General features: G+C 41.5%; 1 protein-coding gene across 2 annotated transcripts; it reads right to left on the reverse strand.

Moving 5' to 3' along the window:
• Positions 1-658: 658 nt before the first annotated feature.
• On the reverse strand, positions 659-6,203 carry wdr45 (WD repeat domain 45). 2 transcript variants are annotated; one of them, XM_077243534.1, is made up of 11 exons: positions 6,040-6,203; positions 5,791-5,909; positions 5,280-5,354; positions 4,599-4,703; positions 4,386-4,491; positions 4,199-4,293; positions 4,036-4,115; positions 3,114-3,322; positions 1,335-1,436; positions 1,024-1,169; positions 659-934 (listed from the first exon to the last, which is right to left on the reverse strand). In XM_077243534.1, the coding sequence occupies exons 2-11, from the start codon at positions 5,837-5,839 to the stop codon at positions 825-827; spliced, it is 1,077 nt and encodes a 358-aa protein (XP_077099649.1). In that variant the 5' UTR covers positions 5,840-5,909; positions 6,040-6,203; the 3' UTR covers positions 659-824. The 2 variants fall into 2 exon arrangements, with proteins under 2 accessions (XP_077099649.1, XP_077099650.1); XM_077243535.1 differs by having other exon boundaries at positions 6,126-6,192.
• Between the last annotated feature and the right edge of the window lie 19,360 nt (positions 6,204-25,563).

The following is a 25,563-nucleotide window of genomic DNA, read 5'->3' on the forward strand; positions in this document are numbered from 1 at the left end:
AAATGCAGACGTGTATTATGCATCTCTGTGGAGTTTATGTCTGCTATCTATCTATATATCTATCTTCAAGAAACATTTATTATCATCATCAATGTTGACAACAGTTGTGCTCTTTAATATTTTTGTGCATAGATAGATGATCTATATAATTATATAAATCATATTTGAAAATATATTCAAATACAAAAAAGTAATTTTAAATTGTAATATTTAAAAATATTGTACTGATTGTACTGTATTTTTGATCAAATATATGAGGCCTTGAGCATAAGAGACTTCTTTCCAAAAAATTAAACAATCTTACCCCAAACTTTTGAACTGTAGTATATGCACTGAAAATTAGTCATCATATAACAGTGCATAATAAAAATGCATAAGTTGTTTTTATCATTGATAAAACCTACGATCTATCATTTTAGAAGCACCATCTATGAAATAACAACAGCACAGCCTAAAATCCACTTTTAAAAATTCAGTCCCAAAAGGATGTATTGTTGAACCCATGAGTAAAGTTCCTTAAAGTGTAAGTGACCTTATTCCTCAAGAGTAACAGCAAACCAAGAGGAAAAAAAATGATGAGAAATCATTCGAAAGTGTTCAAAGGTTGGGTACTTCTGAAGGACAAACAAATGATCACAGACTTTGAAACTTCTGCATGTGGAGTGATAAGATCAAAGTTTACAAGACATTTATTCACACAGACTGATTTTATATACATTTGATTATACATTGCAGTAAGATAAACTCACAGAAACAAGCAACAGGAAGATTTCAACCAGCAGAGTTCACTGTTAAAGTGACTACATACAACTCAATCTTCAGCCTTAGAAATCATCATCATCACAAATGTCGAGATACACGTCAAAAGCCTCGCGGTTGCAGTTTCCATCAGGGGAGAAGACGTACTTGTGGAATGTCCCATCAACACATATGGCTTTAAAAGAGAGATACATGTGATGAGAAAAACTGACAGATTGATAATGTTTCAATAAAAGGTCTTTTAAAAAAAACAACAAAACATACCAATAACAGAGTTGACGTTTTTGGAGGTGTTCTTCCCAAAGGCACAGATGCAAGCGCACTCAGCCGGCACCGTGAAATTAGCCAGAGACCACTGACTGTCCACATACTGTCCGATGACTGGACCCACCTTTCCTACACGTGCCAAACTACAGAAGACAAGAAGCCAACCATGAATGCCAGTGACTCTCTAACTACAACTACTAGGATATTTCTAAAAAAACACTGCAAATGTCAAATATTAGTCTGCAATGAAATTAATGGATTGTTTATTATTAAACATGTTCAACTAGGAATGTCTGTGAAAATCTTACGCAGAGCGACGGTTCAGTTTGGTGTCTTTCAGAGCAAATATGTGCACAGTTCCCTTGTCGCTTGACGCACACAGAAAGGATGAGTCGTGGCTGAAATTAATACTGGAAAACAACAAAATTCAGTAGTATTTTAATATAAACCAAATTAATCAAATAATTAATAAACAAAATTAATACGATTTAATCATGGCTGAAAATAATACTGGAAAACAACAGAATTCAATAAATATTTATAATTTTGATATAAACTAAATTAATCAAATAATTAATAAATTAAAAAAATAAAATAATAATAATAATAAAATTAGTCATGTCTGCAATTTATACTGGAAAACAACAGAACTCAAATAATAATCTGACATTAATAAAATAAAATAAAGTCATCTGAAATGAATACAGGAAAACAAGAGAATTCAATAAATATTAATCTGATTAATAAATATAATGAAATTAAATTATAAGCAGAATTGGAGTTGTTTTTCTTTTACAAAAAACAGCAATACACATATATTCATATGATATACAATAATGAAGTTAAACTCAACCCAATAATGTTTCCTTTTGATCTGAAGGCTTCTGCTTAAATATTATTGAAATATATTGGCCAATCTGCTGTCTAGATCAGTAGTTCCCAAAGTGGGTGCCGTGACAACTGGTTAGGTGTCCCGCAGAATCTCAGCTTTTTTCCAACTTAAACAGCCTAAAATTACTATCCAACCATATATTAACTTTTAATAGAATATATTTTAAAAATATATCAAAACACCAACATATGAGGATGTCCAAACGAATGTAAATAGGCTAAGGGAAACAACAATGATATTTTTCAAATATAGCCTATTTAAAGTTTAAATCTGTACTGGTGCGCGCTCAATGTCGCGGGAATAGGGTTGTTTCATGAAAATATGTCAGTCATCTTGTGATAACGAAAATATGGCTAGGCCTAGACTACTTGTTCTGAGCAGATGTTGTCAGTGAACAGGCTGTAAAACTGTTAGCTAAGTTACAGACACTCATGAAAAACTGATGCTAATTATCTGGGAAACATTTTCTAACAGCAATCAAGTTGTCATTGTTTGTGTCAAACAAATTGTGAATTTGTTGTAACATTAAAACAGGAGATCACGAGTTACTCTGTGCTCAAAGTGATGTTTGGTGCTCCAGTGGTTTCCTCTGTGGGAGAACGAAACTTTCGGAAGATGTTGTAGCAGAATCACGTGAACAATTCCAGGATATGCTTTTTTTCATTGGTTGTTCCGTTAAATCTTACCCAGATACAATATTGCTATTTTCTGATTGGCTATTGTGTAGCCCATTTCTTTTTTTTGATTGGCTGATAAGTGGCGGGCTCGACTAAGAACTCCTGGCCCAGGGGAGACGCGCTTGATTCCTGCCGGTTCCATAGTGAGAGCGGCGCGGCCAGAAAAATAACACTACAGAGGGGTGCCATGCTTTCAAAAAATTTGGGAACCACTGGTCTAGATATCTATATTAAAAAAAAATTCATATCAGTCAATCACTAATTATTTATACATTTATACTATTAGTAAAGAGTTGGTTTACTTAAAAAAAACAATATTATATGCAATAAGGTACAATCTTTTAGATAAATAAATGAAATATTATTTATAATTGAATTAGCTTAGATAGATATAAATTGATTATATTAATTTCTTTAAATAGATAGTTTGATCTGACAGTGAAGGAAAAACAGCATATATGTGAACTCCTTCAATACTGTTTAGAAAGTATCCCAGGAAGTTAACTCAAATACTTTACCAGTAGAGTGTAGCAGGGTCAGTTCCTCTTCGTAGTTCCACTAGCTTGTCTCGTGTTGTAGTGTCAAACAGACGGATCAACGTGCCCTTTCTGGAGGCCGACGCAACCACACTGCCCAGCTGGTTCAGTGCCAGGCAGGCGATTTCACTTTGGTGGGCGTTGATAGTGAAAGGGGCAGAAGATGTGCCAGGTTTTGTGTTGGAAAGTTCCTGTCAAATAGCCATAAACAAAGTTAAATAATGGTAATAACACTACTAATGTGTTAATAAATGACAAAGTTTTAAAGGGATAGTTGTGCCAAAAATGAAACCCTCATGCCATCCCAATGTATACGACTTACTATCTTCAGATAAACTCAAACAAACATTTTTAGAAAAATAACTAATAACTGCGAGTCTATATAATGACAGTGAATGGCTGCTGCTCGGTTGACGCTTGTGGAAGCACAGAGGACTGTCATTTCTCACACAAGCTTCATAATGTTCCCTCTCGTGAATGCTCGTATGACAGTACAATGGAAGCAATGATTCCTATATACATACATATATATATATATATATTTTTTTTTTAAATATTAGTCATTTAATTTTTTACACACGCCTATCGTTTGATAGACATTGATTCATCAACTGGATTACCGTCACAATCGATGTGTGTGGTTTTTCAAGCGTCAACTGAGCAGCCATTCACTTGCATTATATGGACTCACAGAGATTGATTAATTTCCCAAAAATCTTTGTTTGTGTTTATCTGAAGAAAGACAGTCATATGCATTGGGGATGAATAAATTATGAGAGCATTTTCATTTTCATCACTATCCCTTTAGTATGCAACATTTGAATTTCAACTGTAATAATGTATAATATATATATAATATTTACCACTCTAATATGATATTGTATAAGTTTCACATAAATCTTACCACTAATTGTAGACTGCCACATTTGTGTCCAGGGAAAACCAGCAACTGCTTTTCCAAACTAGGGCAAAGGTCACACAAACCTACAAACCCCAAAATATAGTGATTAAATATAATATATACATCAAAAACAAGTAAAGACTCTCACAAACAATGCTCTCAATACCTTTTGGGTTATCTCGAGTGTCAAACTCAAAAAGCTTGACAGGGTTGTCGGGGAAACTATAAACGTAGATCCTGTTTTTCAGGACAATGATGATTCTTCACAAACAAGCACAGGAAATAGAACGTTATTAACAACATTTTTAAATGAAAAAATGAAGAACTATTGTCTTGATGGCCGTGTATTTTACTTGTCATGTCTCATGCGCACAGCGAGGACCGGTTTGGTGAACGTGAACTCAAGAACTAATTTGTCCTTAGGGTCTCGCACTTCCTGAGCATCATCCCATATTAATACTGCCAAAGATATGATGAAACATTGGATAATGTTGAGGAAAACTGTTTATTCCAGCTTCAAAAAACATCTAAGAGGGAAAGTCCAAGTATTAAAGTGCTCAGTGTACCTGATATTTCAGAGAATTTGGGGTTGACGCCGCCTCCCACTACGGCCAAGAGGTTTGATCGATGAAGCATTGAACACAAGGCAATGCTGCCCACCTGCTCGTGATCTATATACAATCAAATCTCAGACAATTAAAGGGATAGTTCACCTAAAAATGAAAATTCTGTCATTAATTACTCACCATCATGTTCAAAACCCGTAAGACTTTCATTCATCTTCAGAACACAAATGATGATCTTTTTGATGAAATCTGAGCAATTTCTGTCCCTCCGTTTAAAGTTAAGCAAATGACACTTTGACGCTTCAGTTCATAAAGATTCGTAAAACTAATCCATATGAATTGTACGGTTCAGTTAAAAATTTTCTGAAGAGGCTCGATCACTTTATGTGATGAACAAATTAAATTTAAGCTTTTATTCACATCTCTTTAAGAACTTTTTGAAGCTTCAAAGTGTCAGTTGTGTAGCTGTAAATGGAGGGACAGAAAGCTCTAAGGTTTCATCAAAAAAGATCTTCATTTGTTTTCTGAAGATGAACGAAAGTCGTACGGGTTTGGAACGAGATCAGGGTGAGTAATTAATGACATATTTTTATTTTTGGGTGAACTAACTTTAATAGATAACTCTACACATACTGTAGGTTTTGTTTTAAAAAAAGAAGGAAAAAAACAAAAATATTTTACCTAAATGGCCCTTTTCCATTAAAGGTTCCACATTATAAATACGGACACCTGTTTCCATGGCACAGCAGAAACAACCTAAATAACATGGAAATCAGAACATGAATACAGTACAGATCATTAGTATATCATAAGTATTTTAGCTGATATGTTGCTATTTTTTCTTTTAGATTATTGCCTTTATTTCCCCTTTAGTCGGTTTCAAAAATCTAGCTTGTCAATAATGAATGCACTTTTTTCTGTTTTCGAAAATGTGAAGTATGATTAAACATTGTGTAAACATATGTGTTCATTTAATTAAAAAATGTAGGTTACATTTGCAATCATGAAATATGTTGGTATTATATTGGCAACTGTGCTCACTAAGATGTCATGAATTAAAAATGGTCAATCACTACGTATATGTTAATGAATACCTTTATTAAATGTACTCAAAAGAGATAGACAGATAGTCTAGCAGCATTCGTTATTATATAGCAGAATGATTCTGAGAGGAAATGTGTTTTAGACTCACTCTGGTCCTGGTTGAACTGAAGGCTGTTGACTCCTCTCTGCTGGGCCATGATGTGAGAGAAGAGTTGACCGCTGGTTTTCTGATATCTTCAGCAGTTATATGGTCTAGATCTGATCATCCTGGGTGAGCAGGAGACAGCGGTTTAACATGTTAAAGCCGCAATCACAACATACCAAGAGCTCCGAAAGTCAACACATGTAAACAACTTCCTTTTATAATATAATCAGGTTGTCATAACATCTCACCCACAATTAAATATTTAAAAGACACAACGAGGGGGTAGACAAATAAATCGAAGTGAGTTTATAATGTTTGATGCTAATTTGATACCGCACATTAGGCAATAACTACACAGCTGCCAGACGCTGTTGTTGTTTTGTCGCTGCTGTCTTCCTCTATGATGATACGGGACTGTTAACGGAATATTGCTGCCACCTTTTGGACTGGAGGATGGCACAAGTCACTTGTGTATGGAGAAAGTATTTTCCACAGAAACGAAAACCGGGACTTAAATGGCCGTCATCTCTTGGCCCGTTTTCATTTTTCTTCTGGTTCCTGTAACCTTTCTCAGTTCGCAGGCCAACAAATCATTCCATGTAGCCAAAGCCGTCTACTTATTAGACATTCTCTGATGTAGCAGTTGTATGTCAGATACAAATCATTGTAATTAATAGTTCTAAAAGACACTTTTTTAAGTGAAAAATTTTAGTTAAAAAAAAAATCCGTCCTTACACTTGATTGGGCATCAACGGAGAATTACTACTTTTATTTCCGTGTAACAAACCCAAGTGATTAATACAACTGGATACTATGTATGGATTTCTTTAACACACACACACACACACACACACACACACACACACACACACACACACACACACACACACACACACACACACACACACACACACACACACACACACACACACATATAAATATAAATATATATATATATATATATATATATATATATATATATTTAACTAGTGTACACACTGCAATTACAGTTAAACATGACAAAATGAGAAATATTAAAATTTTAATTTTAATTTTAATTTAAAGAAAATCCAATTACCCTAAGAGGCTAATAATAACAATAATAAATGAGGATAATTTAGACATAAATAAATCGCATGGCATCATAATATTGAATATACCAAAGTAATTTATTGACAAATGTGAACAGTCTAAAAAGCACTGAAACGCATTCATGTAATTCACTTTTCTGTCCAACAGATGTCAGCAAGTAACTAAAGACGGTCTCTTCAAAAATAACACTCATTCGTTTACAGTTTATCTTGATTGCTAACACACATTTAATGAAACAAGTCACCATTTTCTCACCACTCTAAACATAATCTCCATACAAAACTACACAAGAGCTTTTTACGAACCTCAAACTTCCACTTAGCTTATTCTCTTTAGTCAGAATCAAACATTGGCCTCATGGCACACAAAACCTATACAAATAGCTTCACCACTGCCTAGAGAACACTAGTGAGATCAGTTCAAAATGTAACAAAACCTCCCTTTGGCAACCAGGAATCATTTTACAGCTCAGTGTCTATTGCAGTATGCTATACAATATGTATAGAGGGGTGTAGATACAGTGAAATTCAACAATAAGCTTTAAGAAATTTCTTCTGTAAAGAGATCTTGCAGTGGATTAAAAGAAAACGTTAAATACCAAAGAATTTAACATGATCTTGGTATGTAATGCAATACAGTATAGGCTACTGTCAATTACAAATGAAATTACTAAAGCGGTTTTTTAGTCTTCTGACACAATTTTCTTTCCCTCCCCAGGCAGTTGTCTCTCAGTGCTGCAAAAATACCGAGTGAAAATACCTCATGTAAGAAGTACTTGCTACAAATCAGTTTGACAATTACGAGTTAGGGTGTACAACACAATATTTATATTATCCTAAGATTCTGATAGTGTCGTCAGTTTTGCTACTTAATGTTTAGGCTACACATAAATGTGTGCTATGAGTTCACAGTGTGACACTTGAGTTAATTATATTGTGTACTTGTGTTATCTGAATGAGAACATGGTTAAACCTGTGCAAAATGAGGACATTGCAGAAAACTGGAACATGTGAAAATTGAAAAAAGAGAAGTGTTTCTCAAAACGTGTCGTTGTTTCGAGAACTGAATGAATGGTTTGGGAAATTGGGCCATGCACTTGAATCAGTTATGTGTTTGCAATCAAGCAAAACTGTAATTAGTAAAATAATACAAAGGTAATGGCCTTTACGATTTCTGATATTTTGTACACAAACATATTGGGTGAGTTGCTTCACACTGTCAGACTGATAAATGCTTCCTCAGAAAGGAAGATGTACTGAATTACAAAACCGGATGAGGTATTCTAAGCATGTGAATGAGAGTGTTGAGATATGACAGGCACTACATGATGCATTTCAAGTTAAACCGTGGTTGACCTCAAGACAAGGGCACTATATAGATAGATCCCTTTGGAAAGTAAGTACAGGATGTTTAGCATATGCATTTTAATAATGGTGCAAGGGCGACTATTGGTGCATGGACATATGAAAACACATAATCACAAGTCTTAACCCTAAAGACTGCATCATATTTGATACACAAATATATAAGGCCTCTAAATTATCAACATGATAAACAAAACTTTGCTGTAAAAACCTGTTATACACAATATACTGCATGCCTTCTGAAATGTAAGATTAACTTTTAAATTGTTAATGATATTTCAAGATGAACACTTACTGGACTGAGGCAACTTAGATTTACTTTATTATCAATGCATTATTTCATTTACATCAGGGTTTTGAGGAAAATGTATTTGACCATCATCATCATTTTATTGCATTAATTTTATGTTTTCCCCCCTCAATAAAAACTAGAGCTTTGATCATAAAACTAAGCATTTAAATTGAATCCAAGTTAATATTATGAGACAGTGTAACAACTGATATTTATATACTCAACAAAAAAAAACACATGTTCCCTTTCGAGGGAACTCGCGATGCGTCACTTGACGCTTTGGGAACGCCCCCAGCGTGCATGCGTCTGAGCATCAATATCAACTAGTCCAATGGAAAGAATGAGCGTCACGGGCGGGTGACGTCATGACCAGGAAGGGATAAAGGCTCACCCGGTGAAACGCGGCATTAGCTTCTGTGTCTCAGCAAGCGATCTGTGTCATTTTGTCTCTGTCTATTTACTGTTGTCTGTTGCGGAAAAGGATGGAAACTAAACAAGTGTACAAACAGTGTGCTTCTCCCTGCCCGCGTTATTTAACGGGTGGGGACACACACGAGCTTTGTGTCGTTTGTTTGGGAGTGGAGCATGCGGTCTCAGCCTTCGAGGGGGCTGAGTGCCAGCATTGTGAGATGTTACCGCTTCGCATGCTCCGCTCTCGCCTGTCACTCTTTGATAAAGTGAGTGGGCAGGCTCGCGATCCACACGGATTAGGACCCGCGTCTGCTGAGGCGGCGCGGAGAATGCATTCCTGGGGATCGCAAAAGGATCTTTCGGAGGGGTTGGAGACGGGTCCGAGGGCTCTTTCTCCTTCCTTACCCGAGAGATCCAGTGCTCTCTCCCCGGTGTCGGAAGCACGCTCTGCGGTTTCTTTCGCCCGGGGAGAGAGCCCTCCATTACTTTATTGCTCTTCCTCCGAGGAGGTTGATGTGATGAGTGTGGAGAGTGTAAGCACACACATGGGGGAAAGAGATTCACAATTTATTTCCCCAGCATATGATGAGCTGGTGGATGTTATGTCGCGGGCTGTAGAGAAATTAAATATTGAATGGCCATCTGAGAATAAGGGCGCTCGTCCTAAAAGCAAATTAGATGAGCGCTTTTTATCTTCCACCACATTATCTCCACCACGAGGGCTTCCATTTTTTCCCGATTTGCACAATGAGATTTCTAAATCGTGGAATAAACCATACTCATCACGTCTTTTCAGCCCTCATGTTAACACTTATTCGAGAATAAGAGGGCTGAAAGAGTATGGTTATGAGGCGATGCCCCAGGCGGAAGAGAATTTAGCCAGTTATCTTTCCCCTGGTCCCGCATCGTCTCTGAAAGCCTCGGCTTTGCCCACTAGACCGCTTAAAGCCACTTCGGTGTTAGTGGGCAAAGCTTATACGGCAGCAGGTCAAGCTGGAGCATGTCTGCATACTATGGCAGTGCTCCAGGCTTATCAAGCTGACCTGCTGGGGGATCTGGATAGTAGTGAGGGAGTCAGTCATGACGATATTCGTGAACTTCGTCGGGCTACCGATCTTTCTCTCAGGGCTACTAAGGAGACCGCCAGAGCAATTGGGCGGTCTATGGCAGCCTTGGTAGCTACTGAGAGACATTTATGGTTAAATCTGTCTGAAATTAAAGAAAAAGATCAAGCTTTTTTATTAGATGCTCCGCTTGAACCTTCTGGTCTCTTCGGCGACGCAGTCCACGCGGTCGTCGAGAGATTTCAGGAGTCAAAAAAACAAGCGGACGTTTTTAAAAAGTTTATCCCTCGCCGGGTCCAGCCCCCTGGGGCTGCTGGGCGTGAGCAGCCCCAGCCGTCGAGCTCATCATATCGTGTGCATCAGAAAGAGAGTGTTGCATCTCGTGCACCTCCACGTAGAGACTGGAGACAGACGCAACCCTCTCAACCGAAGTCTTCTAAGTCGAAGCCGGATCTGAGGACCGTTCTTCAGGCGAAGAAGACTTCGGTTCAAAAAAAAAAAAAAGGTCCTGATGTTCATGCATCAGGCCTGTGAGGACAGCCCCGACCGAAGTGGAGCGGCGTACACCTCATTTTACGGTGCCCGTTCCATTTCGGGGTCCTCACGAGACCGTTCTGCCAACCCTGCCACCCTCGGTGCTTCAGGGCGCAGAGGTCTCCAGCGAGTCGCTGATGCTATGCTGCGGCACAGCATCGGTTTCGCGCCCTCTGAGGGGGGCCTTAGAGCGGCCAGTTCAGGTAGTTCCTGCCATTATGTTTCAGGCTCCGGAATTGGCTGTCTCGATAACACCAGAGACCAGCCTCGAGAGGCTGGATCCCTTAGTAAATTTTCTGGCAGCGTGGAAGCTTCTGCCGAATATTTCTCATTGGGTCCTGCAGATTGTAGAGAAAGGATACAGAATCCAGTTTGGTTCTCGTCCTCCTCGTTACAACGGGGTGCTGCCCACAGTGGTGCATCCCGAGCAGGCTCTGGTAATGGAGCAAGAGGTAAAGGCCCTGTTAGCAAAGGAAGCTATAGAACAGGTGTACTCACCCGACAGAGAGTCGGGTTTTTACAGCCGTTATTTCATTGTTCCAAAAAAGGATGGGGGGTTGCGTCCCATTTTAGATCTTCGTCTGTTGAATCGTTCAGTACAGAAACTCAAGTTCAAGATGCTGACACTCAAACAGATCGCGACTCAAATCAGATCCGAGGACTGGTTTGTCACGATAGATCTGAAGGACGCCTACTTCCATATCTCCATCCTCCCTCAGCACAGGAAGTTCCTAAGGTTTTCTTTCGGGGGCAAAGAATACCAATATCGGGTTCTTCCTTTCGGTCTAGCTTTATCACCCCGCACGTTCACGAAATGCGTGGATGCAGCTCTAGCCCCTCTCAGGCTTCAGGGCATACGTATTCTGAACTACATCGACGACTGGCTGATTCTGGCGGAATCAGAGCAGTCGGCGGTTCGGCACCGAGGTGTCGTTCTCGCTCATATGCAGATGTTGGGGTTGAGGCTCAACGCCAAGAAGAGTGTTCTTTCTCCAGTACAGAGAACCACTTTCCTTGGTGTGGTATGGGATTCAGTGACGATGCGGGCCACTCTAACGCCCGTTCGTGTAGCTGCTATCCTGACAGCCACCAAAGAGCTAAAGCTAGGCCAGTCACGCACTGTGAAACAGTTCGAGAGACTGTTGGGTCTCTTGGCGGCAGCGTCCAACGTGATTCCTTTTGGCCTGCTGTACATGAGACCTTTACAGTGGTGGCTAAGGACCAGAGGGTTCTCCCCGAGGGGAAACCCACTTCGTATGATCAAGGTCACGCGGCGGTGCCTTCGTGCCTTAATTATATGGAGGAAACATTGGTTCTTAACCCAGGGTCCGGTATTGGGAGCTCTTTGCCATCGTGTTACGATCTCGACAGATGCTTCCCTCACCGGCTGGGGAGCGGTAATGGAAGGCCGCTCGGTTCAGGGTCTGTGGAAAAGTCATCATCTTTCGTGGCACATCAATTGCCTGGAGATGATGGCTGTCTTCAATGCGTTGAGACAGTTTCTCCCAGACCTGAGGGGCCATCATGTGCTTGTACGAACAGACAACACATCAGTGGTCTCTTATCTGAACCGTCAGGGGGGTCTGCGGTCGCGTCCGCTCTGCAAACTGGCGCACCAGATCCTCCTGTGGTCTCTGGGGAAGGTACTCTCCCTGAGGGCAGTGTATATTCCTGGGGACCAGAATGTGGGGGCAGACATCCTGTCGAGGCAGGAGCTGAGGCCAGAGGACTGGAGACTCCACCCCGAGGCGGTGGAGAAAATTTGGGAGTTTTACGGCCAAGCAGAGGTGGATCTGTTTGCGTCTCAGCACACGACGCACTGTCCACTTTGGTTCTCCCTTACTCACCCAGCCCCCCTGGGGCTGGATGCTATGGTGCAGACGTGGCCGAGGCTACGTCTGTACGCATTTCCCCCTGTTGCTCTGCTCCCAGGAGTTCTGGAACGAGTCCGCCAGTACGGAATAAGCCTACTGCTTGTAGCACCACGCTGGCCGAGTCGGATCTGGTTTGCGGACCTGATCCATCTCTTAGACGGTCCTCCCTTGGAGATCCCGATCAGGAGAGACCTTCTGTCTCAGGCCGGGGGCACAATATTTCACCCTCGACCAGAGATTTGGAACCTGTGGGTTTGGCCTCTGAGGGGGCCCAACTCATAGAGAGTGGTCTCTCAGCTGAGGCTGCTGAGACCATCCTAAGCTCCAGAGCTCCAGCTACTAGGAAACTATATGCGCTGAAATGGAAAGTTTTTTCTGTATGGTGTCACCGACATCAGTGGGATCCGGTTAACTGTTCTGTGAACACAGTACTCGAGTTCTTGCAGGAGCGCTTTACGTCAGGTTTATGTCCTTCCACACTTAAGGTTTACGTGGCGGCCATTGCGGCTTACCACGCCCTGGTTGGGGGTACATCGTTGGGTCGAGACCCCCTGATTACACGTTTCCTTCGTGGCACATTGAGGCTGAGGCCTGCAACTCGCACTAGGGTGCCAGCTTGGGATTTGGCATTAGTACTAGAAGGCCTGTCTAGGGCTCCATTCGAGCCCTTAGATTCGGTTTCAGAGAAATTTCTTACCCTTAAGACTATCTTTCTGCTAGCTATTTCGTCCCTTAAGAGAGTTGGAGACCTTCAGGCCCTTTCGGTTTCCCCCACTTGCCTTGAGTTTGCACCGGGGATGGTCAAGGCATTCTTATATCCAAAACAGGGATACGTCCCTAAGGTGCCGACCTTGATTCCGAGGCCTATCGTGCTGCAGGCTTTCTGTCCTCCTCCTTTTACATCTGCGGACCAGGAAAGGCTGAACCTCTTGTGTCCAGTGCGAGCACTGGATACTTATGTTCATCGGACATCTTCTATGAGGAAGTCCGACCAGTTATTTATTTGCTTTGGATCACCTAAGAAGGGTCTTCCTGCTTCTAAACAGACGGTTAGCAAGTGGATAGTCGAGGCTATTTCACTTGCATACGAGTTCTCTGACCATCCGTGTCCCTTGGTGGTCAGAGCTCACTCAACGAGGTGTATGGCGGCCTCTAAAGCCTTGTTATTTGGGGTTTCCCTCCAAGACGTTTGTGATGCGGCAGGCTGGTCCTCACCGCTCACATTCGTCAGGTTTTACAGTTTGGACCTGGATTATGCCCCAGGTTCTCAGGTGCTTAGTGCTTAGTTCCAACAGACTGACACTCAGGTACTTGGAATTCTGGCGTTTTGGGTATTCTCGTTCCCAAAGCGTCAAGTGACGCATCGCGAGTTCCCTCGAAAGGGAACGTCTCAGGTTACTACTGTAACCATAGTTCCCTGAGAAAGGGAACGAGACGATGCGTCACCCTGCCATACTTCCTGCTTCCCTGTGATCGGCTTGCTTCGACTTTTTGAAGCTAATGCCGCGTTTCACCGGGTGAGCCTTTATCCCTTCCTGGTCATGACGTCACCCGCCCGTGACGCTCATTCTTTCCATTGGACTAGTTGACATTGATGCTCAGACGCATGCACGCTGGGGGCGTTCCCAAAGCGTCAAGTGACGCATCGTCTCGTTCCCTTTCTCAGGGAACTATGGTTACAGTAGTAACCTGAGACGTTCTCAGTCCAGCTGGCGAATTTGTTAATTGATTTTGAGAACAAATTAGGTTTTGTGAAGACGCCTGATGGTATTTTTTTGAGAAGAAAACCAATCTGTTTGAAACTGAGAGAGTTCCCTTAAAATCAGTATAACATCATAAATGTATGTTGGATGTAAGATTCAACACTAAAACATTTTGAATTAACAAAAGTTTTGAATGTGAAAAGTGATCCCCCCCCCCCCCCCAAAAAAAATTATGTGTAATTTACTACAAGCTATCAAAACTGATTGATACTACAAGCATTTTCTCAGTTATCATTTCAAGTTTGAAGCATTACTGTAACATGGGTTAATAATGCAAATGGGGTTAAGGTTAGAAACAACAGCCATTGGTTCTTTCCAAGGCTTTAACCACATATTTACTATGGATTGGGGTAATATTTTAAGAATTGGCCATTTGAAACCCATATTTTTCGACACATCCCCTGTGGTCGCCCCCCAATGTTTATGGTATTTGTAGTTTAAAAAGATCTGATTTATATGGAAGGCAATTTCTGCCACATAAACTGAAAATAATGCTGTCTTAATTTAAAAAGTCAAAATTATAACATACTAAATCGTTATTGACGTACTACGTCATAATATTGAATTTTTTTCCAGAATTAAGAGAGTCAAAATTACACAATAAAGTCGAAATTGTGACAGTCATAATTATAATATACTAAATCATAATTATGAGATTAAAAAGTCAATTATGACACCATCATAATTTTGACTTTTTGCCATGACAGTCTAAACATATGACATAAAAGTCAAAGTTATGACATCATAAATTACATTCTTAGTCATAATTAATTTTCATATCATCATAATCATGGCACAAAAGTTGAAATTGAGATAAAGTTTAAATTGTGACATTCTAATAATGAGATTAATAAGTTATGATTACACACTTTTGATGACATAATTGTGACAAAACGAAATTATGACTTTTCTGCCATATAAAATTTTAATTCAGAATTTCAGAATCAGTATCACCTTTATTACAAAGTACCGTGGGTTTACATGTATAAGGAATTTGTCTTGGTGTACTGGTGTTTAAAAATAGTAAAAAACAAAACAAGGAATAAAATAATATTAATAAGATAGACATCTGTAAGTTAAAAAGAAAGTTATGGAAGAGAAGCATAAATATAAAGAAACTATAAAGAAATGGAAAAAATAGGAGTATAAATATAAAGTAAACATAAACAGGAAGAATAAAAATTGACACATTAGCTGTACATTAGTGCAGAAAGTGCACTTTATGTGTTCATTAATGTGTTTGAGTTGAGTGTATTACTGTTATACATATGAAACAACAATGAGTTTTTTTTTTATTTTTATGTGTTAATGTCCATGGAGGTAGATAAGAGAACATGGGTCTTGCACTATTGCTGATGAGGCCAATTACGTATAGAAAGAATCTGTTTTTGTGGCATGTAGTTTTATAGTCTTGATGGACCGCAACCTCCTGCCAGAGGAAAGTGTCTCAGAGAGTTTCTGTCCAGGGTGAGAAGGGTTAGCCACAGTCTTAACTGCCCGATTTTCAGAGTCCTGATAGTGTACAGGTCCTCAAGAGATGGCAGATTCTCAGAAGACCTTCTCAGCAGAGCGAATGACATGCTGCAGTCTGCTTTTGTCTTTGGCAGTGGCAGCAGCGTATCGGATGGTGATGGAGGAGGTGAGTATGGACTTGATGATAGAAGTATAGTCCACCATCATTGTCTTTGGTATGGTGAACTTCAGCTGCTGCATGAAGTACATCCGCTGGTGCTCTTTTTAAATCAGAGAGTTGATGTTCAGAGGAAGAGGAAGGAGTCCATGATATCAACTAGGGAGTCACAGGATGATGGGGCGGCTGGGGCTGGTTTACACCCGGTATTAAGATGCGTTTTGGTAGACGAGGGAGACACGTACACGTTTACACCTGGTGTTTTAATTATTCTCTTTTGTCCGCTTTTAACCATGTCCTTATTTCTTCGAGGGGAGGGTCTATGGGTTGGTAAATGTAGACTTTTTCAGATCTTTCGATCTAACAGACAAAATAAGCTTGTGGCAAATTACACATGAGAGCGCCCGGAGACGACGGAAAAACATACGGAGAGAATCAGCTTTCGTTTCAGCTCTGACAGCAGCAAGACCAGCCGAACGCTGTATTTAGCCTTGTCTACTTCGCCCAAAAAAACGCATCTTAATACCAGGTGTAAACAGGGCCTCAGAGATGAGCCCAATGAAGGTGGTGTCATCCGCAAACACCAGTAGTTTGATGGACTGGTGACTGGAGGAGCAGCTGTTGGTGTACAGGGAGAAGAGTAAAGGAGAAAGAACACCGGCTTGGGGGGAACCAGTACTTATAGTTAGGGTGTCAGAGACATTTTTTCCCAGTATCATGATGTGCGGCCTCATGTCAGTCTGAAAGTCTGTGAACCACGTGTAGAATCAGGCACTCTCAGTAGAAGAGCCGGAATGATTGTGTTAAAAGCAGAGCTGAAATCCACAAACAGGATCCTGGCGTAGGTTCCAGGTGAATCCAGGCGCTGTGGGATGAAGTGGAAGACCATGTTAACTGAGTCATCTACAGACCTGTAGGCAAACTGCAGGGGGTCCAGGAGAGGGTCTGTGGTGGATTTGAACTCTTAAAGGACTTCATTACCAGATGTCAGAGGGACAGACTTGTAGTCATTAAGACTTGTGATGGTGGAGGTCTTGAAGCAGGCTGGCACAGTAAGGTGTTAACGATATCTGTAAACACTGGAGACAGTACTTTCTAGCACAAATTACATTCAAACTGAAGATGTGATAAATGAGGCCAGCAGGTGGGTCGCTGTAAAGATACTTTGTGTTGTTATTTAATGATTAAATGGCTTAATCCATACACTTAAATTAGCATTCTGGTACATTTCTGCTAAGTAAAGTAGCTACTCGAATCAAAGAGAAAAGTTCATGACGCAGGTGGGTTTACAAGCATCTGCCCTTTACAAACCCTCTCAAAGTACAGGCAGTTTATTCTGCGCTGCAACAAATGATCAGATTTATTTCCATTATGCTTTTCTGTCTACTTTGTTTGTCGTTTATCCCGTCTAGACTGATTTCTGGATGAATCCCAGAGTGGAATAGACAAGCAGAGATGTTGCCAGAAGGAGCTATTGCACTGATAATGATAATGCGCTTCTATATAAAGTCTGAAGAGACAAGAGGAAATCTGGCCAGCCATAAACTAAGACATTTTCCCAGATTTGACTGAAATCGCTGTAATTTCGCCCTTGTGTTTATATCATTTTGAACATTAAAAGACACTGAAAACGGTGATTTAAATGCAACCACAGGCTCATTTCTATTACCAACTGCTGAGAGAAAACAAAACTGACTTTAGTGCACTTATTCCCTTCACAAAACATTCATATCGTATTAACTAAATAGAGTGTAAAATAAAAAGGATCAAATCAGGGCTTTTAATCGAGATTTTAATTGTATGAACCTAAACATTAATATAGGCTAATAAATTTAGCTAGATGCTAACAAATTGTAACTCCCCACTGTCCCAAAAAACACCTTGCATTTCAATAAGTGTATTTGTGTAAGTCTAAGTGTAACTGTCAAAACATTTGGTAACGAAACAGTTACTGTTTTTATTAGTGCTTGACACAAATTTCACGATTTCAATTCACAAGCTTGTGATTTGATTCTGATCTTAATTTCTGATCTTGTATTTTGTCAATAATACAAGCTGTATTATTGACGTCTTTCTGCGGTTGAAACACTGATTGGGCGATTACATGAGACATGATTCATTTCGGTAAGTTGTAGGCTACTGTATCTTTCAACTTATGTTCATTCATGTTTATTTACTATTAACCCTGTAAAATTACAACATCCCTTTTAGTTTTTAATTGAAAGACCACATTTACATAGCCAATCGGTCCTATTGTTTAGCCTCACGATGCATTTGGATAGTTAATGTGTATATAGGTCTTGCCATAAGGTCATGAACTCATACAACCTGCAAAATTTCCTGGAAGCGCATCTCCTTGTTTCATTGGACTGGATATCTCAACACTGAAGTAAGTAACCCCATAAATATTTTTTTGTGTGATTGTTAGAATGTCTAGTTCATGTAAATACTTGGTTATTGTGAAATGCATGCATCAAATGTCTTTGTTATGTCTTTGTTGTAATTTTACAACGTTGGGAGAGAATGGTAGTCAAAATTGCATTTGCACCTTGCACATTACATGGAGGCATTGCACTTCTCAAATGTTCACATATAGGAGAAATACAATTAATTTGATGATTCACAATATCTTGAATGTGTTATTTGTTATCATTTTCAGTTTAGATCAGATTTGAATCATTTTAAATGAATAAATCATTTCTGTTATAAGGATAGCAGATGAACCTAAGCGCAGATGGTAGACAATCACACAACGTTTATTATAACAGAAAACAGGGGAAAACAAAACCCACGAGGGGTCAAAACAAAGGCAATACGTACGAGGGATAACTAAACTAGATTACACTTGACAAAAACTAGACTATTAACAAACAGCAAATACAAGATCAAGACTTATACAAGACGTTCTTCTTAGACAAGATACTCACGGGTAGAATCTCACAAAGTGTGACACACAATGAGAAACAATGAACCGCACAGGACAGCAAACACAAGGGGATTAAATAGGGGAACACTAATGACGAGGACAGGTGAAGCCGACTAGAAAATAATGACAAGACAAGGATAACAAGGGGGCGGGGTTACGTAACAAGACAACACAAGCACATGGCCGAACACTAAGCCATGTGCTTGCACACAAAACATGATTCTGTCATGATCCTGCATCACGACTAGGGAAAATCAAGGGCAAGAGGGCAGAATCATGACAGAACCCCCACCTTAAGGAGCGGCTTCCAGACGCTCCTCAAGGGGACATTAAACACGGGACATGACAGACTGTGACAAAGACACAAACCAATACATGACAAAAACTAACAAAGGAATACAAGAGAAAACAATAACAGGGTTGGGATGGAACAATAAAAACAACAAACATGGCAGAGGAGGAGGAGGAAAAACAAAGTCTTTGGGCGACTGTCCAGGGTGGGTGGGGGTCACAGGGGTCCTGGGACCACGGGGAGTGGGCTTAGGATGAGCGGTCCGAGCGGGCTTGGGTGGAGTGGTGTGGGACAAGGGAAAAACACTCCGGGGTTGAGCCATGACAGGGGAAACAAATGGAAGTCCGGGGACAGTGGGGACTGCAGCAGCAGGCAGTGGAACGGAGACATGGGGATTGACAGGCGGTAAGGGAGCGGGAACAGGAACAGAGCTCTCAGAGGCAGACCCAGAGTCACCGCTTCCCCAGGTTGAACCGACACTCATGACCTCTGATTCAGAAGAGGCGTTGAAAGTTGTTGACTCTGGAACAGCACCCTCAGCAGCAGGCCTGGGTGCAGCGCCCTCTGCGGCAGGTTTAGGTGTAGCACTCTCTGTGGCAGGTTTAGGTGTAGCACTCTCTGTGGCAGGTACAGGGATTGGGGACAAGACAGGACAGGACAGGCAGGGACTTCAAGATTCTTGGCTAGACAAGACAAATAATCAGACAGGGTCTTGGCAGCAAGGATGATGGGCATCTCCTGACGGGCCGAAACCGATTGCAGAACCTCCTTTGCGGCTAGATCGGCCACAACTCTCTCAGCAGATTCTGGGACGGCGCTTGCTGGAGCGGGCTCTGGGACGGCGCTTGCTGGAGCGGGCTCTGGGACGGCGCTTGCTGGAGCGGGCTCTGGGACGGCGCTTGCTGGAGCGGGCTCTGGGACGGCGCTTGCTGGAGCGGGCTCTGGGACAGTCATCGCAGACTCAGGGGGAGACAGAGACGGAGGACAAGAGGCTCCCTTCTTCCTCTTCTTCTTCCTGGGTCGCGGAGCAGAGGCCGTAGCCGGGCTTGTGACCGGTTGGGGAAGCACAGAAGGAACTGTGGTCTCAGTGGAAGAGGACTCCGAAGTCGACTCCCACGAGAGCCGTCTCTCTCGTTTGCCACAGAGCTCAACGGGTGCAGATGATGCCTCCGGAGTCGAGCTGGGACGAGTCTGGTTCCCCATAGTAGCCACGGCGAGGACGCGACCCTCCAGGATCACGGCCAGCATGCCAGATGATGACGATATGGTGGGAGCCCGCGATTCCTTCCGTGACAAACCAGCCACCATATCCTGGAAGGGGCGACGAACCAGCCTTTCCCGTTCGTCCAGAGGTGGAAGTTCCTTGAGGCCAGCGATGAGGTAACGGTTAAAGAGGATGTCAGGCAAGAAAAACCTCCTCTCTTCTGCAACCCGCACATACTCCCTCAGAGTCCTCTCAACCTGGGGAGGAATTGAAAGCTTGCCATTCCAACTGTCGGCGATAGCCGACTGCCACCATAGTTCCGGGCCAGTCGGTTGTAGTATTGCAGGAACAGGCAAACTGTCTGCTGGGTTCTGTAATGGCCGGTTCATTCTGTTATGAGGATAGCAGATGAACCCAAGCGCAGACGGTAGACAATCACACAACGTTTATTATAACAGAAAACAGGGGAAAACAAAACCCACGAGGGGGCAAAACAAAGGCAATACGTACGAGGGATAACTAAACTAGATTACACTTGACAAAAACTAGACTATTAACAAACAGTAAATACAAGATCAAGACTTATACAAGACGTTCTTCTTAGACAAGATACTCACAGGTAGAATCTCACAAAGTGTGACACAATGAGAAACAATGAACCGCACAGGACAGAAAACACAAGGGGATTAATTAGGGGAACACTAATGACGAGGACAGGTGAAGCCGACTAGACAATAATGAAAAGACAAGGATAACAAGGGGGCGGGGTTACGTAACAAGACAACACAAGCACATGGCCGAACACTAAGCCATGTGCTTGCACACAAAACATGATTCTGTCATGATCCTGCCTCACGACTAGGGAAAATCAAGGGCAAGAGGGCAGAATCATGACACATTTCTGGTTGCAGTGTTTTAAGTCCTTTCAGTACCAGTATTTGAAATTGTTCCTGTATGTTAGCAGAAGAGTTAACTGTTTTTTTTATTTTTTATCTGGGCTTTGTTTGTTTGCCCAAATATCTGCTTGTTGCAAGGCAGACACTCTTTGTGGAATGCTTTGGAGGATGGTTATTGAAGGACAGGTGTGGATGTTCAGACATATAGGGGGTTGCATGGTCCATTGTTCAGGGACAGGTGTTAATGTTCTGGAATGTGGGGATGTAAGAGGTCTGGGGGTTTGTATATTAATTTTAAAATTGTGTGACTTCAGTAGGACTGGGACGGTATGGATTTGCCATTGAAAAGCAAGAAATTCCCGCGGTATAGTAGGCCCTCGCCGTGGGTGCCCAAGGGCCCACGGTCATCCAAAGAATCCTCTCCGCCATGGCCACCCAAAGTGGCTTCTCCGCCATGGCCGTCCGAGGGGTATTCTCCGCCACGGCTGCCCGAAGGGTCTTCACTGCCACGGCCGCCCGAAGGGTCTTCCCTGCCACGGCCACCCGAAGGATCCTCACTGCCACGGCCGCCCGAGGGCTCTTCACCGCCACGGCCGACCAAGGGCTCTTCACTGCCCTGGCCGCCTGCACGTCCTGCTCCGCCCTGGCCGCTTTCACGTCCTGCTCCGCCCTGGTCGCCTTCACGTCCTGGTCTGCCCTGGCCGCCGTCACGTCCTGCTCCGCCCTGGCCACCTGCATGTCCTGCTCCGCCCTGGCCGCCTGCGCATCCTGCTCCGCCCTGGCCGCCTGCACGTCCTGCTCCGCCCTGGCCGGCTGCTCGTCCTGCTCCGCCACTGCCGCCTGTTCATCCTGCTCCGCCCTGGAGGCTTCCTGCCCCTGTTAAGCCACGCCCTGGTCAGCCTCAAGGGCGCCCAATCCCCCACCCTTGTTGATGTTCTACGGCGCGAGGTCGCGCCTTTTTGAAGGGGGGCGTTATGTCACAGTCCTCGTCTGCACCAGTCTGTCTTCATCTTCACTACACTTCCCAGTATCCTCCTTGTCTCCACACCTGAACTCACTCCCTCATTATCCACCTGTTCTTCGTCGTCATCATCTGTGTCACCTGTCCTCACCTCGTTAGTGTTCATTTGTACTTGTATTTGGTTGCCTTCTGTTCAGTTAGTCCTTGTCGGTTGTTAGTCTTGTTTAGTGGTGTTAAATGTGAGTGATCCTGCCTGTCTTCCTACCTGTCTGAACCTGTGAGTGTTACTTTGAAGTAAACTGTCTAAATTGGAGCTTTAGACCTTCTTCAACCCGCACTGCACCCTGACAATAGGCTACTTGCCTCACAGACATGAGAAAATAGAAAGCTTGAAATGTCTACTAACAAAATTCAAAACAAAATGATAAAATTGCACTAGCTGGCGGGCAAGAACGTCGTTCTCTAGCAACGAAACCCAGTAAACTAATCAAGGATCTTGCCAGGACGTCGCCAGTTTTAATATACAAAAGTTGGTGTTTTGAAGTGTAAATGACATGCCAGATAGTTGTTGTGCGATTGGATGCACCACTATTCAGCATAATCGGGTTAAGAACGTGCATGTAAACGCGCTCATTCCCCGAAAGTGAAAGTAGAAACGGACTGAGCTTCCAGCATCTACATTTACGCCGCATTCTCTCAGAGACGACAATGGATATAACAGTATAGCAACTATCTTGATTTACTGGCTTAATATTTCTCTTGTGGACCTACATTAATGACAGTAAAAAATTAGAAGAATATTTCTTTTTAAACAAGTTTTTTAAGCTGCTTTTGATTTTCACAGATGGCAGAGTTGTGCTGTTCGTGAACTAAAGACTGCTATTTTGTTTCCATAGCACATTAACAAAACGTTTAATGACACTAATAACACTAAAAACAATACAATTACTAAATATTCATAATATCACTAAAATGATATAGAGCTCGGGATAGTTTCTTCATTTTAGTGATATTATTGATATTTAGTAATTGTATTGTTTTTAGTGTTATTAGTGTCATTAAACGTTTTGTTAATGTGCTATGGAAACAAAACAGCCACACTGTATAATTGATTGTAGGCTAGTATTGGAAATTTGCCATTTTGTCAGCGTTTGTTGCCCGCCAGGTATCCATGGTAGTCACGTGACTGCAAAGTATGAATAGAACAGCCAAGAACTTTCTAGCCTCGCGGCAGCAGCGCCTTGCATAGTCCATAGATCATAAAACAATCAGCGGATGGCAGTTTTGAAAATTGGTCCAAAAACGTTGGTGCGGATGGATGGCGTACGGATGATAAGTTTTGTGATGCGGTTTCCGATGAAATAATAGCCCATCCACGCATCTCTAATACAAATGTAATGTTATTATGTATCATGGAACATTGCCCTCCCCAACTTGCGAAAGGTCGGATATCTGCTCTATCTTTTGATGATAAGTTTTGTTTAGAAGACCTTGAATCCACGTAAGACATGTAATTAGACATAATCCATGTCATTAGAGTCAATGAATCCATTTTATTAGACAAACCGTGCACACATGGGCAGGCTAATGTTTTTTTTTGCGGTGAAGATGGTGACGAGCTGCGGTACCTGCGGTAGACGTCCCGTGACCACGGAATTGCGGTAATGCGGTAACCGTCCCAACCCTAGACTCCAGTGGAATGTATCACATAAATAGGATTCATTTACATTTAAATTATTTATTGAACATACTCTAACTCTTACAACTATTATTTTCATTTCAGAATGAGAGGACGCTGCAGACACTACAAAAAAAGGATATTCGAATAGCCTACGCTCTGCAGGAAGTGAAATCTCCGTCTCTGCTTTTTATAGGAAAGGAACTGTGTTTGGGACTACCATTGCAAGTGAACACTGGACACTGTTTCTTTGACAGTTTTCAATCTGTTTTGTATTTAATATTTATATTTCATGTTTATTTTTAATAAATTCTAATTCATAAAAATATGACTGTTGGGTGATTCTTATTATTATTATTCATATATTTACTGTTATGGTGCTATGTAAGCAATCCACACTTCAAATGAGCCCTTAGTAGTTCTGTATATTTGTTCTAACAGTGTGAGTGCAAATGCTGAAATTCTTCTCCCAAATAGGCCCAACGTTGCAATATTACAACATTTCCTTAAAAACTTACTAAAACATACTTTTAAAAAAAAATCCTTCATTATTTGCATCAGAGGCCTCCTACAACAACATCTAACATCTTTTTTTTCTATATTTGGGTCTTACAGGGTTACCAGTAAAGCGGAAGAGATGACCGGTTCACTCCACGCCCCGATTGAACTGGTGCGCCACAGCGATCTGTCACATGACATTTAAGAGCGCCAAAACGGTATTTATTGTTTGAATTTCGTAATAAATTTTAATTTGAAAGCTGAGACTTTGTGCGGCGTGATATTGCAAACTGTTAGACCTATTTGTTATATTTTATTTATTATCGTATTCGGAATCATAAACACACTGGTTTGTGAATGCTTTTACCATACTGCATTTGTTATTCTTCTGGTTATTTAGCATAAGAATATATAGCAGCTAATGAAAAATAGCAAAATAGCTTACGCATTGCACAATAAGGTGGATACATTCAAATGGTTTATAATCATACTCAAAAGTACTGTTCAAAATACCATACTAATCTTCATCTCTCACTATTTCTGCAGTAGCCTACGCTAGGCTATATACGGTCTGTACTAGCCTATACACATTTTCTATTCATAAATTACCTGTAGCACACTATGCTGGCTTTGTACTGTTAAGATTTTCCAATTCCAGTGTGAACTAATGTTTTTTTTTCAGACCAAAGAAGAGTTCATACGTTTTCACACAAAACTGGGTTTGATGACCATAATGCAGACCGTTTTAATGCATAATTCAACAAAATAATTATTATCATGTCGTCACATTACGACGGGCAACAGCTGTTTTGCATTCAGATTCATGCAGCAGGAAATTCTGGCACACAAATTGTAAACAACTTAATTAAAACAAATGAAGCAGCGCATGATTCGAAATAAAAGGTGATTTATAACAGAACCTCGTGCACAATGGTCCATGAATATGTGCTTCATCAAATGTTACACTCCAACTGAACTGAAAGAAGCTCCTTAAGATCGCTCGACTCCACAGGCTCCTGTTGTTATCAAAAAGAGACTGGAAATCTGTGAAATGACCATACATAGAAATAAGGGTGAATTATGAGGAGCCAGACTCTTTTGTAGTTCACACACCCCATGTTAAAGACTCTGATAAAGAGGACCTATTATGCTTTCTCACTTTCTTTAGTGTGTAATGTTGCTATATTTGAGCATAAAAGATCGGCAAAGTCACTCCAAAAGGAGTTATTCTCTATCAATGCGCACTGTTTCTGAACTCCCTGAAACGCCTCCATTGTAGACTTAAGTTTTCTTCAGT

This window comes from Siphateles boraxobius, unplaced genomic scaffold (assembly GCF_051911475.1).
Source record: "Siphateles boraxobius isolate OS27281-9 unplaced genomic scaffold, OSU_SipBor_1 25, whole genome shotgun sequence".
NCBI classification, from domain to species: domain Eukaryota; kingdom Metazoa; phylum Chordata; class Actinopteri; order Cypriniformes; family Leuciscidae; genus Siphateles; species Siphateles boraxobius.

What these genes read in the sequence shown, in the direction of transcription:
- wdr45 (XM_077243534.1), bottom strand. Translation starts at nt 5,839, where the DNA reads ATGGCCCAGCAGAGAGGAGTCAACAGCCTTCAGTTCAACCAGGACCAG. An exon ending in CAAATTCTCTGAAATATCAG is followed by an intron (nt 4,492 to 4,598) that starts GTACACTGAGCA and finishes TATCTTTGGCAG; the next exon opens with TATTAATATGGGATGATGCT. An exon ending in CACTCGAGATAACCCAAAAG is followed by an intron (nt 4,116 to 4,198) that starts GTATTGAGAGCA and finishes TGGGGTTTGTAG; the next exon opens with GTTTGTGTGACCTTTGCCCT.